Raw genomic sequence first — 12,184 nt, forward strand, 5'->3', positions numbered from 1 at the left:
GGGGAGGGTTGGGGAGGTCACACTCTGCAGCACTCAGGGGTTCCTCTACGCTCAGAAATCGCTCCTGGCAGGCTCAGGGGACCATATGGGATGCCAGGTTTCGAACCACCATCCTGCATGCAAGGCAAATGCCCTATCTCCATGCTATCTCTCTGGCCCCAACTTCTCACTTCTTGACCTTTTCCTTCTCCTTCATTTTAATCTAGTATTTCCATCCTTCTTACTCTTTTACCACCTTTATATTCAGTGCAAAAAAAAAAAAATCGGCCAAATTAAAGGCATAAAAACTGGTTCAAGGGCCAGAGATATAGGACAGTGGGTAAAGAGCTTGCCTCAGGCTGGGCGGTGGCGCTAGAGGTAAGGTGCCTGCCTTGCCTGCGCTAGCCTTGGATGGACCGCGGTTCGATCCCCCAGTGTCCCATATGGTCCCCCAAGCCAGGAGCAACTTCTGAGCGCATAGCCAGGAGTAACCCCTGAGCGTCACGGGTGTGGCCCAAAAACAAAACAAAAAAAAAGAGCTTGCCTCATCTATGGCCAACACAGGTTTGATATGTGGCACGACACCTCTGGGCACTGCAAGGAGTAATCCATGAGCACCGGGCCAGGAGTCAGTCCTGGGCACTGTCAAGTATGGCCCCAAAACAAAACAAGTAAGAAAAGAAAAACTGGTTGAGGTGGGTCTCCGGATGCTCAGGTGGAAGCAGAGTTGGAACAGAAGAGTGTGAAGCTCTTTTGAACCCATCATTGATACACGTAGTCTTGTTTCAGTCTGGTGCTTGTCTGCTCCAACTATGGTGGAATTGGCATGACATTACCTCAACATATGATCAAAGCAACCCCTGGTGGGCTGAGGTATTCAGAAAGTAAGCACACTTGTTTCACTTACTGTATAGTGAAGTAGGGGCCTTCTGTAGTGCCTCGACCTGGATACTCGGACAGTCGTGATGCTAAAATCTTGAGCCATCTCCTGCATTCCAGAAACTCCTGGGTGTGGTAAAAGTCAGTGGAAGCTGACAGAGCCAATCCATCTCTCACCCTGACCACACAAGCGAAAAGGATCATGGACATGGTACGCAAGAGAAGTCATGAGGACACCTGGGGATAGCAAAGTCACTGTGTTAGAGGTCAAACAAATGGAGCCACCGGGCACCTCAGATTAGGGGTTTGCCTCCCCCACACCCCCATTATCACAATACAGATCGCTTTTGTTAGCATTTCCTGGCTTCTGCAGTTACATGGCTCCCGTTTTCCAAACTGCCTTCACTTGTAATCTCCCTTTTCCTTCTCTCCACTGAAAGGCCAGGGGAATGGCTCAAAGGGCAGGAACACAGATTTTGCATGTAAACTCCCCCAGTTCTATCTCCAATACAGCATGATTCCATGAGCACTGCTGGGAAAAGCTCCAAAGGCCCACTGGGGGTGGCCTAAGTCTCAAAACAAAATAAGAATCAGGAGGAAGAAGGGCAAAGAGAAGCCAGAAGCAATAGTAATCACAGGGTGTAGCAAGACACAGCCCCAAAGAGAGAGGGAGGGCCAGACATTGAAGGATAGGGATGGAAGTGGGTGTTGAGCACTTGAATGGCCCTAGCCTCACTTCTGAGGGCTGGGGAGAGATGGCAGTGAACACAGCCTCTAACCTTAGGCTGACCGAAGGCAGAGAGAGCAGAAAGCCAGATGGCATGGAGAGAGTAGAGTGTCCTCCTAAATTTCTGAGAGCTGACTTCAGAAGCCAGGCTTCAGTTTGATGAATGAATGCCCATGGATGGCTAAAGGGACTCATTTAGCAAAGTACAGTATAGTACAATATTAAATATTTGACTGGGAGTGCCATTAAGAAACTAGAGCAGGGGCCAGAGAGATAGCACAGCTGTAGGGCGTTTGCCTTACATGCAGAAGGATGGTGGTTCGAATCCCGACATCCCATATGGTCTCCTGACCCTGCTGGGGGCGATTTCTAAGCTTAGAGCCAGGAGTAGCCCCTGAGCGCTGCCAGGTGTGACCCAAAAACAAACAAACAAACAAAAAAGAAACTAAAGGGAACACCCAGAGTCATCATGGTATCTTTAGTAAATCCGACCAAATGGTTCTCAGGGCAGAAATAGCCCTGAGCCAGATCTCTTGAAAAGACTAGCCAGGGTTTAACCCTCAAGGTTCACAGAGTCTAACGCTGTGGTTCTGGAGAAGGCTATCACAACTGAAGGGGGTCTCTGGGATCCCCCAAGCCTGTTTCCCACCCACAGAAGTCAGGTTCTCTATCTAACTAAATGTTGATACAGAGTTCTATGGGTGTACTTTCCTTCCAAAGAACTCAACAGGAAGTGGAGTGATAGTACAGTGGACAGGGCACTTGCCTTTCACATAACCAACCTGTGTTTGATCCCTAGCACCCCAGATGGTCTCTCAAACTCCACCAGGAGTGATTCTTTTTTTTTTTTTTTTTTTTGGTTTTTGGGTCACACCCGGCAGTGCTCAGGGGTTACTCCTGGCTGTGTGCTCAGAAATAGCTCCTGGCAGGCACGGGGGACCATATGGGACACCGGGATTCGAACCAACCACCTTTGGTCCTGGATCGGCTGCTTGCAAGGCAAACACCGCTATGCTATCTCTCCGGGCCCAGGAGTGATTCTTGAGTGCAGTAATAAGGCCTGAAAACTGCCAGGTATGGTCCAAAAACCAAAATTAAAAAAAATTAAAAAGGGGCCGGAGCAGTGGCGTAGCAGTAGGGTGTTTGCCTTGCACGCGGCTTACCTAGGATGAACCACATTTGATTCCCCCAGAGTCCCATATGGTCTCCCCAAACCAGGGGTGACTTCTGAGTGCATAGCCAGGATTAACCCCTGAGCATCATCAGGTGTAGTCCAAAACTCTCTCAAAAATAATTAAAAAATAATTTGAGGGAGGGAGCAAAAAAAAAATAATTTGACAGTTAATAACCCTATTTTAGCCTCTCAATTCCTCTGAGCAGTAGCAAAAGGGAGTCCCCACAAGGCAGACTGTTACACTTTCCCTCTGTGTCTTTGTATATGCTTTATGAACACCCACACCTCATCTCCTCATGTCCAAATCCACAATAAGGGCTATTCAAGTGCACTGCTTGTACAGTTTTTCTCTCTTGGCAGGAAATAGTTCTGGGGTTACTGCTGGCTCTGTGCTCAGAAACTGCTATTCAAATGCACTGCTTGTACAGTTTTCCTCTCTTGGCAGGAAGTAGTTCTCTATCCTGGAAGTTCCAATGAACCTACTGCCTTTTTGTTCTCTATTAGACCTCTGTTGGGTTCTATACTAAAATCTAAGTTCTGAAAATAAAGGCCATCTCTAGAATGGATGAATGAATTACTATTCCTATTTTATGCATGTAGAAACTGTAGTGGTATATAAAACGTAGACATACATAAGCCAAAAGAAAAAGTTGTGCCTACTGATCAACAGACCTGACACAGTACCATTTCATCACACTTTCCATTGAGAGCAGAATATGTAATAATTCGCAGGAAAAACACCTCAACATACAAAACTTCTAGGATCCTAGTACTATATGCAGCACTTCTACCCAAGGTACAATTCCAAACTGCTTTTATAAAAGATTCCCCTAACAACAAAATAGGATAAAGACAGTGGAAAACCAGAAAATTATGGAATATACCTAATGAATGTATATGAAAAATTCTTAGCATTATCATGAGTCATTCCTAACTAAAGTCAGAAACCACTGAGCATTGCTGTGTATGATCCCCAAAACAAAAAGTAGAAATATATGAAGCATATAGATTAGAAAGGAAAAAAACAAAACCTATTTTCAGATAACATAATTATCTAGGGGTCAGACAAGTAGCACAGTGGGTAGGGTGTTTGTCTGGTATGTATCCAACCCAGGTTTAATCCTAGGATTCCAAATGGTCCCCTGAGCCTACCAGGAATGATTTCTGAGTGCAGAGCCAGGAGTAACCCTTGAGTGTCACCAGGTATGGCCCTAAAATCAAAACCAAACAAAGAAACATAATTATCTAGATAGGGGGATCCTTAAGTAGCTATAAAATAACAGCATCCAGAACTTAAGGATTTCAACTATGTTGCAGATCAACCTAATGACTTAAACATCTGCCTTATAAGCATATGGTCATATGGTACCCCTGGTACCTCACATGCACCGAGCATAATCCTGGCAACTCTATAATTTGTGACCCCTAGTGCCACAAGTTCTGGCTATACCTCAGGTATGCATAAGCACCACCATTGTCCCTTGAATATCACTAGGAACAACCTTTAAGCACCACCTGGTGTGGCCCCAAGCCCAAAGAGAAAGCTTTAAGATTAAGTATATACAATCGCCAGTGCTATGTGGTCTTCTGAGCGTAGCTTGAAGTGATGCCTGAATAAGGAGCTTAGAGTAGCCTCATAGGGCATGGCTCCAAACCCCCAAGATTAATTAAATGAATACAAATAAAAATTTTAACTATAGAGATCAAGATTTGAATTGTCTTTGCTTAAAATGGTAGACATAAGGGAGTATAAAGCAATAGCAAGAAGGAGATCTTTGGGGCTGGGAGATAGCACAGCAGTAGGGCTTTTGCCATGCAGGATGAACGGTGGTTCAAATCCTGGCATCCGATATGGTCTCCCTATGCCTGCCAGGAACGAGTTCTGAGCACAGAGCCAGGATTAACCCCTGAGCACTACCGGGTGAGACCCAAAAACAAACAAACAAACAAACAAAAAGTGCGAGATCTTTAAGATCTTTAAAGATCCTGCATCTTTAATAGAAATCTACACATGATAAAAACAACATGGAGCAATACCACTTTAAACCAGGCTATTTTCCCTAGAGTTTCATACTGTATTATAGTTATGCAGTGCTGGTGCTCAAACCGAGTCTCATGCATATAAGGCATGCCCTTTACCACTGAGCCTCATCCCCAGTTATATACCATTAAAGTTAAATTCCTATGATTTTAATTATTTTAAAATAACACTAAAGTCATTAATGTCTTTATACCACACTAATTTAAATAATGCTCATATTTGCTTTTTGCATTTATATGTCATTTTGAAATATTGACATTAGTAAAACAATTTTTGCTAATTTACCATAGTTCTGATGATTTATGCATGAATGGTAAGGGGCATATTTCATAAAGGCAGCCTCATGACAATATGACATTTTCAATGTGGAAAGTCTGGGATAAATTCAGAATGAATTTCATGAATCTTGGAGCCAGAGCGATAGCACAGCGGTAGGGCACTTGCCCTGCATGTGGCTGACCCAGGATGGACCTGGCTTTGATCCCAGCATCCCATATGGTCCCCTGAGTCTGCTAGGAGCTATTTCTGGATGCAGAACCAAGAGTAACACGTGAGCACCACCAGGTGTGACCCAAATATTAAAAAAATATATAGTATTGATTACATAAACACTATGATAGCCTCAGAGGGCTCACACAGAGTATAGTCTTCTAGACTTTACCAGCCACTTCCAAGGCTTGTAGATCAAAAAAACAATCTTGTAATATGCCAGGCACATTATGAAGCACTCATGTATAAACTACTAAGATTTTACATGAGTAAAATCACGCACAGCAGGTGTGGCCTCTGCCTTGCGAATGACCTACTGAGTTCAATCCCCAGAACCCATATAGTCCCCCAAGCACCACCAGAAGTGATGCCTGAATACAAAGCCAGTACTAAACCCTTAGAATCACTGGGTATAAACAACAACAATAATGGGCCTGGAGAGATAGCACAGAGGTAGGGCATTTGCCTTGCACGCAGCTGATCCAGGACAGATGGTGGTTCGAATCCTGGCATCCCATATGGTCCCTCGTGCCTGCCAGGCGATTTCTGAGCACAGAGACAGCAGTAAGCTCTGAGAACTACTGGTGTGACTAAATTCTTCCCACCCCCCCAAAAAAAAAACCAATAAAATAATGATAACTAAAAACTACTAAGCAAATGACAGGGGCTGGAGCAACAGTACAGTGGATATCCTTTTGCCTCACAAACACAGCAGCCTATATAGGTTTAATACATAGCACCTCATATTGTCCCCAGGAGCAATCTCTGAGTGAAGAAACAGAAGTATCGCCAGGCATGGCCCCCAAACAAAAAATAAATTAAACTACTAAGTAAATGAATAAACAAACCAAGGGCTGCCTTATTTTTGCTTTCTAAAACAAGTTATACAGGTTCATATTCTTTTTTTTGTTTTTGTTTTGTTTTGTTTTGTTTTTGGGCCACACCCGGTAACGCTCAGGGGTTACTCCTGGCTACGTGCTCAGAAGTTGCTCCTGGCTTGGGGGACCATATGGGACACCGGGGGATCGAACCGCGGTCCGTCCAAAGCTAGCGCAGGCAAGGCAGGCACCTTACCTTTAGCGCCACCGCCCGGCCCCTCATATTCTTTACCATCTTCTGTTTTTTGGTTTTTTGGTTTTGGGTCACACCCGGCAGCACTCAGGGATTACTTCTGGCTCTATGCTCAGAAATCGCTCCTGGCAGGCTGGGGAGACCATATGGGATGCCGGGATTCAAACCAATGACCTTCTGCATGAAAGGCAAACACCCTACCTCCATGCTATCTCTCCGACCCCACCATCTTCTGTTTTGAACACTTTTTTTGAACACATAAATCTCTACTTAGAGAGGGGGAAAAGATAATATAGATGGAATTTTTCTAAGTAGTAACTGAAGGTAGTCATCACATACACAAAACCTGAATGACTACTATATTTTATAAAAAATAGTAATTTAATCTGACCATCCATTTTCTAAAGCCTCTTCTCAGATTATAAACTGCTCACCTATTTATAAACTGCTCAAGTCAGAGATTATCCCTGTGTTACCAGTCTAGCTATAGTCACTGTTGTTCCATGGTTTCCTTTTTTTTTTTTTTACATAACCCAAAATTCTACAATAGAGACTGGGAAGACAGCACAGCAGTTAAGGACCTTGGTTTGCATGGCTAACCCAGTTTTGATCCCCAGTACTCCATATGATCTCCTAAGCCAGGCAGGAGTATTCCCTAAGCACTGCCAGTTATGATTAAAAAAAAAAAACTACTACATACATCTCTTCCAACAAAAGAGAGGGAAAGTGGGGCTAGAATGATAGTACCACAGCCTTACATGTGGCTGACCCAAATTTGATTCCTGGCATCCCACGTAGTCCTCTGAACACTGCCAGCAGTAGCTCCTAATAATTGCCAGGTGCGGCTCAAACTGCCCTCACCAATATATATATATATATATATATATATAAAATCAGAGAGAAATTCTATGAGCACCAAAGAGATAGCACAGCAGGTACGGTGTTTGCTTTGCACACAACTAACCCAGGTTAGATTCCCAGCATCCCATACAGTCCCCTAAGCCTGCCAGGGGTGATTTCTAAGTGCATAGGCAGGAGTAACCCCTGAGTGTGTGCGGTGTGGCCCAAAATAAAAAAGAGAGAGAGAGAGAGAGAGAGAGAGAGAGACAGAGGGAAAAAATAGGATTAAATCACCAAGTCTTGCAAAACAGTAACTTAAACAGGTCAAATAAGTTGCATTTGGCACACATTCAAATGTGTCAGAATAAAACATATTGCTTATTCAAATACTGAAGACAAAAATAGGTGATGTCATCCTTATTGGATTCACCTTCAGCCACAGGACTTGAGAGCAGGTTACCTAATGTGTAGATCATGCTGGTTTTTATCCTGCTTCCTTGGAGATAAGGTGGGGAAAAGGGCAGAATCAACTCTTCTTAGGAGCTAAAATGAACAGGAGATGAAATTCCTAACAACTAATATGATAGACAAGGCACAATAATATTTTAATGTTCATTAATAATGAATGTTCCTAGCTATAAGCTAAGCACAGTCTACAATGGACAGGTGAAAAACTAGCTCTAACGTTTAAGTGGTAGAGCCAGGATTCAAACCCAAATGTCCACACTTCAAAGATTCCAAAGCCTTTGATTCTTCCACTGTTCTCCATTCCTCTAAATCCAATCTTTGGGATAATAATCACTGTCTTAAACAATTAATTCTCCTAGAGAATTAATACTCAAACCCAAACAAAAACCAATAGAAATGACCCTGACCTAGAATCCCACTGGAACATCTATCTACTCTTACTCCTGCTATTCTTTTGAACAAGCCTATTTTCTTCTCTGACAGTTAATCACCTGCATTTAACTCTGTGGTTCCCTCCAGGAGTGTAAAAGAACACGCATAAGAAGATCCTCCTTAAGATATCCTGTAGTCCATGCAGTGAGCACAAACACCAAGAACTGTAACCAGAGTATTTAATTAAAAATGTCCAGAACCAGTGTTGTCTGAAAGGAAAGAAGGTTAGCACTGCCCTTGACAAGGATGCAAGAACCTTCGGCCCGCAACATGCTTATGGTCAAGGCACTGCCACCTACTTTGTGGCATCTAACCAATGTTTTTTCACATAGCTATGGATTTTCTAATTGGTCTCTCCATTTGTATAATTCATACAAAATTCCAAATACTGAACATTTCTATCACTCCAAATATTTGTAGTCGATATATGTGTCACCATTTGACCTGTCAACATCTATTCTTCCTTCCTATTGTCTTACCTTTCTATAATGCCAGGTAAATAGGATCATCCTAGATGTTATAAAGAGCTTTGAAATTGGCTTCTTTCTCTCTGTGGAATGCACTTTAAATTCATCAATAAAAAAATAAAGGTCCAAAACCATATCTTACGTCAAGTTGGTCCATTTAGCGATATGCAACCGCTTGCACTTGGCTAAAAAGATCCTTCTTTGGATTCATTCCTTTCTTCCTAAAAATTCAATGAAGATAAGAGCTATCTATCCATAGGCCTGACTTCTAGTGGTTTGTTTTTGTTTTTTCGTACCGGTGATGATCTCTCACCCATTCCTTTGCAAAGCTGGAAATAATTCTATGGTAGCTTGGATTTTTGCATAAGCCTAATTTTATTTTTAATCCTTTGGCTCCGGAAGTGCAGACCTAAACCCAGAATAAACATAATAAACCTAAATAAATAATTGAATAAATCAATCAATAAAAAACTGAATACATGCCCATCCCCTCCTCCTCCTCCTCAGGTTGGTCAGAGAAGCTGGTTCGGGCACCCACTGTCTGTCTGTCTGTCTGTCCGCTGGGCGCGCTCAGCTCAGCTCAGCCCCGCCCCGCCCCGTCCAGCCCCTCCAGCTGAGCTCAGCTCAGCTCGCCCCTGCGGCTGCTTCCGGAACTCACCTCCCGCCCCGGCCCAGCCTCGCACTGCGCACGCGCAAATCTCCCGTCCGTCCTGATTGGTTGTCGCTGAGCCGGCACCGACCAATCACAGCGCGCGCCCACTGCCGGGTCCGGGCCCAGTGGTGGTGGCTGGAACTGGTCCTGAGGCGGGAGCGACCGGTCTCAGACGGCCAGGCGCGCTCCTTCCGGCTTCCGGGCTCTCCTACCCTCCCACCCGCCGGCGCTCGCTCACTCACTCACTCACTCAGTCACGTGGCTCGGAGGTCCGCGCCGCGTGATTCCCGCGCCCGGAGTCTGAGGAGGCTGCGCGCCCGCGGGCCCAGTCGATTCTCGTCAGCGCGCGCGCCGCAGGGCCGCTGTGTGAGCCTGAGGCGGCTTCTGACCGACCGACGGCGCGACACGCCCGGGGCACCCAGGCCGGGGCGGCCAAAGAGCACGGCCTGCTGCCAGCCTGGACGCAGGGACAAAGTCCTCGTCCTTCCTGAGGGGAAGGGGAGCGCCCCAGGCTGGGGTCCGAGGCGTTGAACACCTTTTGGGGCGTCTACACGGCGCTGGGCAAGACACGGAATCCCGAGGCCTTTCAGAAATGGTCCTGCGATGGCGCAGCGCTAGGGCGTTGGCCTTGCACGCAGCTGACCCGGGACGGACCAGGGTTCGATACCTGAGCCGGGGGCGATGTCTGAACGCATTGCCAGGAGGAAACCCTGAATGTCATCGGGGTGCCCCCCAAAAAAGGACAAAAATAACTTAAAAATAGTTAGGGGAGATAGCATAACGTGCTAGGGTGCATTTCCTAGGGTGTGGGAGGCTTGGGATTCAACTCCCAGCAACACAGGGTCTCTCGAGCACTGCAGGGAGCAGCCAAAACAGAAAACCTAAGTGAAAGAAGTGAGAGCAGATGAGCACCATCAAGTAAACTAATTAAAACAATTTTTTTTTTTGGTTTTTGGGGTCACACCCGGCAGCGCTCAGAGGTTCCTCCTGGCTCTACGCTCAAAAATAGCCCCTGGCAGGCTCAGGGGGGATCTTAGGGGATGCTGGGATTTGAAACACCGTCCTTCCGCATGCAAGGCAAACACCCTGCCTCCATGGTATCTCTCCAGCCCCATACTTGCTTTTTGTCTGAGAGGTGCTAGAGGGAGATGTGGGAGGGGAGTTTCTGGGCTGAAGCCGGAGGGTGCTTCCATGAAGACCCCTGGCGCTGGCTGGGAAGCTGCTAACTAAACAGCTTAGGGAAAAACTGCTTCAGACAGAACACAGGATTACAATAGGTTCCTGGAAGAATGTGGGACAAAAATACCTTTGTCGGTGCAGTTTAGTTTAACATCAGAGGAGGGAAAAGAACAACTGACAAGCGAACTCAAGAGTATTATTTGGGTTTTCCTTTACGGTCATGTTACTTTAGATCTCAGTATTCAAGAACCCTCTACATTGAGAATTTACTATACAAACAACTGGAAGTGGGGAAGGCAGGATGGGGGTAAAAAAAGAAAATAGGGGCCGGGCGGTGGCGCTGAAGGTAAGGTGCCTGCCTTGCCTGTGCTAGCCTTGGACGGACCACGGTTCAATCCCCCGGTGTCCCATATGGTCCCCCAAGCCAGGAGCGACTTCTGAGCGCATAGCCAGGAGTAACCCCTGAGCGTTACCGGGTGTGGCCCAAACCCCCCCCCCCCCAAAAAAAAAAGAAAATAGAACTGATTTCCTCACCTGAGCTAGTACCATCTCTGGATGGACCGAGCCTGCAGCCTTGAACCTCTAAGGCTGGCTTAGCCCCCTCCCCCTGATCCCCCTTGGCTCCATGATTTGGCCACCCATGGACATCCTACAAGTCTTGGATCACCTGCTCAGGCCTACTGGTTCTGCGGCTGACTTGTTCATTTTCTCCTGGGGGTTGATCTGACACAGCAGCCAGTATCTTGAGTGGAAAAACTAGTTCTCAGGCCCGGAGAGATAGCACATCGGCATTTGCCTTGCAAGCAGCCAATCCAGGACCAAAGGTGGTTGGTTCGAATCCCGGTGTCCCATATGGTCCCCCGTGCCTGCCAGGAGCTATTTCTGAGCTGACAGCCAGGAGTAACCCCTGAGCAATGCCGGGTGTGGCCCAAAAACAAAAACAAAAAACTAGTTCTCTGTGCTGACTTGGCATTTTTTGCTCCTTCAAAAGATTTCCACAGTTTCCTTGGGTTAGCCAAGACAGGGCCCCCTGTTAGGGCTGTAGGGAAACAGGGCTTAGGAAGGAGGATTAAGTCTCGGTTTCCCTGCGCCCCAACGCCCCTATCCCCAACCCTTTCCCAGTAGGTTGTTTTTTCTAAGCTTTGCTCATTTCTTTCTCTACCAGCCCAAAGCCCTAGGTCTGACTTTCTCTCCTTCCTCCCGGGTCTGGAATACTTTGTCTGTAGCCCACTGTTCTGTGTGTTTGATTCAAAGGTGCTAGTAGATCATTTGGGAGGGTAGACAGAAGAGCAAATCACCAGGGGCTTTTCTATTCATGCTTCTGTTCTGTGAAATAAAAGAAGTGTCAAGTTCTCTCTAAGGAGAGATGATCTTTAGAGACCAGCCCCTCTAAAAGAGGAAAGAATGGTAGCATATAAATGTGTGTGGTGCTGGTTCTTTCCAAATACAACCTTTCCTTGGACTCGTTTCCTTCAGCACTCCATTGCCCAACACCCCCATTCCTTGGTGTTCTGTCTGATTTGTCCTAAGTCGTGATATCTATGTTTCTGATTGACATCAAAAATTGGCAGGCACTTCCTCTTCTGTCTCTGCTTCTCTCCCCCTCTTTCTCTGCTTCCACATGTAGGATTCTGTTCCAACGGACAGACTTCTAGTTGGGGAAACACCTAGTATGACTGAGGGCTTGCTCCATGTTCTGTGCCCAGGGTTCATTCCTAGCAGTACTCAGGATTATGTGATGCCCAGAATTGAAGTAGATACCATCACATGCAAGACAAACACCTTC

The 12,184-nt window shown here is 45.9% G+C and overlaps 1 protein-coding gene and 1 non-coding gene across 4 annotated transcripts in view; one reads left to right on the forward strand and one right to left on the reverse strand.

Moving 5' to 3' along the window:
* Positions 1-9,003, reverse strand: part of SEC22C (SEC22 homolog C, vesicle trafficking protein) — a 28,727-nt gene extending 19,724 nt beyond the window's left edge. The window contains exons 1-2 of one of the 3 annotated variants that reach the window (XM_049781780.1): positions 8,710-9,003; positions 887-1,095 (exon numbers count right to left, since the gene is read on the reverse strand). In XM_049781780.1, the coding sequence (XP_049637737.1) occupies positions 887-1,068 (182 nt within the window). In that variant the 5' untranslated portion in view covers positions 1,069-1,095; positions 8,710-9,003. Of the gene's footprint in view, positions 1-886; positions 1,096-7,630; positions 7,666-8,579 lie in introns of those variants that run through there. The other 2 variants (XM_049781779.1, XM_049781781.1) reach the window with 2 other exon arrangements.
* LOC126021273 (U6atac minor spliceosomal RNA) lies at positions 8,303-8,425 on the forward strand. The gene has a single exon (XR_007499842.1). It is a non-coding gene; the product is annotated as a U6atac minor spliceosomal RNA (small nuclear RNA).
* Positions 9,004-12,184: the final 3,181 nt, after the last annotated feature.

The sequence above is a fragment of the Suncus etruscus genome, chromosome 10 (assembly GCF_024139225.1).
Source record: "Suncus etruscus isolate mSunEtr1 chromosome 10, mSunEtr1.pri.cur, whole genome shotgun sequence".
Lineage (NCBI taxonomy): Eukaryota > Metazoa > Chordata > Mammalia > Eulipotyphla > Soricidae > Suncus > Suncus etruscus.